This window comes from Etheostoma cragini, chromosome 13 (genome assembly GCF_013103735.1).
Source record: "Etheostoma cragini isolate CJK2018 chromosome 13, CSU_Ecrag_1.0, whole genome shotgun sequence".
Classification (NCBI taxonomy): Eukaryota; Metazoa; Chordata; class Actinopteri; order Perciformes; family Percidae; genus Etheostoma; species Etheostoma cragini.
In genome coordinates, this window is record NC_048419.1 from 25,761,601 (window position 1) to 25,765,165 (window position 3,565).

The window sequence follows — 3,565 nt, forward strand, 5'->3', positions numbered from 1 at the left end:
GACTCGAGCCGGACGACTTGACTCAAGTCGGACGACGTGACTCGAACCGGACGACGTGACTCGAGCCGGACGACGTGACTCGAGCCGGACAACGTGACTCAAGTTGGACAACATGACTCGAGCCGGACGACTTGACTCAAGTCGGACAACGTGACTCGAGCCGGACGTGACTCGAGCCGGACAACATGACTCGAACCGGACAACATGACTCAAGTTGGACAACACGACTCGAACCGGACAACATGACTCGAGCCGGACGACGTGACTCGAACCGGACAACATGACTCAAGTTGGACAACACGACTCGAGCTGGACAACACGACTCGAGCCGGAGAACTGGATTCGAGTCAGACGGCTTGAGACTTGCGTCTTAAGACTGTTTTGGCATTTGAGGGCTTTTATCTGACAGAACATCTTAGACTTGAAAGGGGAATAATCTGTCTATCCTCCAGAGTGGAGGGACTCGAGTCGCCAATTTGAAGACTTGAGACTTTTAAAAGATTATTTTTTGACATTTTTCAGCCTTTGACAGGACAGCTTAGACGGGAAAGGGGAGCGAGACGGGGGCTCGACCTGCAGCAAAGGGCCGCGGGTCGGAACCGAACATGCAACCGCAGCGGCGAGGACCAAACCTCAGTACACGGGGCGCCCAACTTGAGACACATGAGTTTCTATCGGTGTGACAGCCGGGCCGTACTCTTTATTACATTTTAATGATAATTTCAATGTTACAAATTACAATGTTTTCACTCTGTTAATGCACACACGCTCAGTACCTTCACATGCACTAATGGAGAGATGTCGGGGGGGGGGTGACCATGGAAACGCGCCTTGAGGCAGTTGGGGGTTCGGTGCCTTGCTCAAGAGCACCTTGGGCTTTACCCTCCCCCCGAAGCATCATGAGAATCCTGCAGGTAGTTCTCCGTTTCCCAGGTTAGACGGAAATATGCAAACAAGTCAACATATGTTAAGTATTCAACTGTCCGAATGCAAAGGAAACGTGGTAGAAAAGACCTTGGAAACGCGGTGGCAACGCCATGGAAACGCGGTGGCAACGCGGTGGCAACGCGGTGGAAACGCTGGGTTTAATAAGTCAGAAAAACGTTTTCCTCCTCCTGCCGACGTGATGTCATCTCTACTGTAAAACTCGATATTAAAACGTTATAAATTGTATTATTAAAAATGGAATATCTGAACAATGTTTCTGTCATTACTGGTCTGAACTAGGGCGTAACTGGGGGGGGGGTCCATATGTCTCTCAAATGTCCAGGGAGGTCGTTACATGAACTCAAGGTCAAAACACACGTTGAAAAAGTGACAACAAAAATAACTTTTTACGTTTTATTACAAAACTCAAACAATATATATTTATATATCAACTTCTTCTGAATGGAGACACGTCCACTTCACAGGCAGCCGTGTCCCACACACCGCTCAGAGGGGACGGTATGTCTGTCTCAGCATGCAACAGCCTGTTTACGTCTGTCTCTCGCGGTCCTCCAATCAATGCCTGTCTCTTGTCTTCTATCGCTGTCTCTGTCAAACTCTTTCCTTTCATTGCTTTTGGCATTCGGTTTCTGTCTTCTGTCTCTTGTCTCCCTCCTCTGTCTCTTTGTCTCGGTTTGTCCCCTCTCTGTCTCTTGTCTCGGTTTCTGTCTCACTCCTCTCTGTTTGTCTTTTGTTTCTGTCTTCCTCTCTGTCTCGGTTTGTCTTCCTCCCTGTCTCTTGTTGTCCCTGTCGGTCTCCCGCCTTCGATCAATGTCTCTCTTCGTCTACCGCCGTCTCTGTCAAACTCTCTTTCGAAGTCTCTGTCTCCTTCCTTCTATCACTGTCTCTCTCTCCTATCGGTTTGTCTTCTCCTCTCACCCTCTCTGTCTGTCTCCCTTCTCCGATCGCTGTCTCTCTTTCTTTCGTAGTCTCTGCTTGTCTCTCTCCTCCCGTCTCCCTCCCTCTCACGATTCCTCCTCCTGTATTCCTCTCTTTCTCTGCTCAGGTCCCCGTCTCTGTCTGTCTCTCTTCGTCTATCGTTGTCTCTTTCTGTCTCTCTTTGTCTATCGTTGTCTCTGTCTGTCTCTCTTCGTCTATCGTCGTCTCTGTCTGTCTCTCTTCGTCTGTCGTCGTCTCCGTCTGTCTCTCTTCGTCTCTCCTCGTCTCTGTCCCGGTCAAACTCTCTTTTCCTGTTGTAGTTTTTGTCCCCGTCTCTCTCTCTGTTCCTGTCTCCGTCTCCGTGTCCCTCCCTCCCTCTCTGTCCGTTCTGTCCCCCCCCGGGCGGCGCCCTCCTCTGGTTGTATTTGTCGTAGGCGGCGTCCTCCTTCTCCTCTTTGACTCTGACGGCGGCCTGAGGAAGAGGAGGAGGACGAGGAGAGGAAGAAGAGGAGGAGTGCAGCGCCCGGCTCGCCTTCTCTTTCTCCTTCTCGGCCTTCTTCTCCTTCTTCTCTTTCTTCTTTTTCTTCTTGTCTTTCTTTTCTGAGGCAGAGAGCAGTGAGAGAAGACATAAAAATACACCCCGAATGATTCTTTAATATATCACACACACACACACACACTTAGTAGACAAAATAATACTAATAAATATACTATAAATATACTAATAAAACATATTTTTCAGACTTTAGCCCTATTCACACAGGACTACTATCACCTGGTTACCTGTGTGTGCGTCTTTCTCTGTGTGTGTCTGACTGTGTGTCTGTGTTTGCGTCTGACTCTGTGTGTGTGTGTGTGTGTGTGTACGTGCGTGTCTGACTGTGTGTGTCCCACGAGGTCCCAGATTATACTAATCCCATGAGAAGCTTTTGTCTCCGTCCAACATTAAAATCTAAGAACCAGTAAAAACCTTTCTTGGGCTTCTTGACGGGGACGCTGTACTGCTCCTCCTCTTCCTCCTCCTCCGAGGACGTCTTCTCAGCTCTGGGGGCGCAGCCGTCCTCCCTCAGCCGCCTGGTGATGTCATCCATGTCCTCCGTGTCTTTGGGAGGACGGTAGTCCTTCACGTGGTCCACGCGGATCGTCCGTCCTTTGATCTGATGGAAAACAAAACGGACCAATCGGATCACAGAGACACTCTCTTTGTCCCGCCTACTAACAGTAAACTACCGAGTGATTCCAGCCTACAGACGAAGAGTCTTAACATCCCAGGATGAAGAGGATGATGAAGATGATGAGTTCAGCAGCTCTGCATTGACGGGTTTGATTATGTTCAAATATATATTTCTACTCGAGTAATGTTATCTCTTTTCTTTTCTTCCTCTCCCTCCCCCTCACTGTCTCTCTCTCTCTCTCCCTTTACCAAAATCCTTCTCCCTCTCTTCCTGTCTCTCCTAGCGTGTTAAGGAGCTAGCGTGTTAATTTGTTAGGAGCTAGCGTGTTAGGAACTAGTGTGTTAATGTGTTAAGGAGCTAGCATGTTAAGGTATTATGGAGCTAGTCTGCCAAGCTGCTAGTGTGCCGAACTGCTAGTCTGCCGAGCTGCTAGCGTGCCGAGCTGCTAGCGTGCCGAGCTGCTAGCGTGCCGAGCTGCTAGCGTGCCGAGCCGAGCTGCTAGCGTGCCGAGCCGAGCTGCTAGC

The 3,565-nt window shown here is 49.6% G+C and overlaps 1 protein-coding gene across 1 annotated transcript in view; it reads right to left on the reverse strand.

Moving 5' to 3' along the window:
* Positions 1–1,393: 1,393 nt before the first annotated feature.
* The window catches only part of rbmx2 (RNA binding motif protein X-linked 2), a 5,491-nt gene continuing 3,319 nt past the window's right edge, over positions 1,394–3,565 (reverse strand). The window contains exons 4-6 of the mRNA XM_034890873.1: positions 2,837–3,092; positions 1,690–2,466; positions 1,394–1,627 (exon numbers count right to left, since the gene is read on the reverse strand). Coding sequence (XP_034746764.1) covers positions 1,826–2,466; positions 2,837–3,092 — 897 coding nt within the window. The 3' untranslated portion in view covers positions 1,394–1,627; positions 1,690–1,825. The remainder of the gene's footprint in view (positions 1,628–1,689; positions 2,467–2,836; positions 3,093–3,565) is intronic.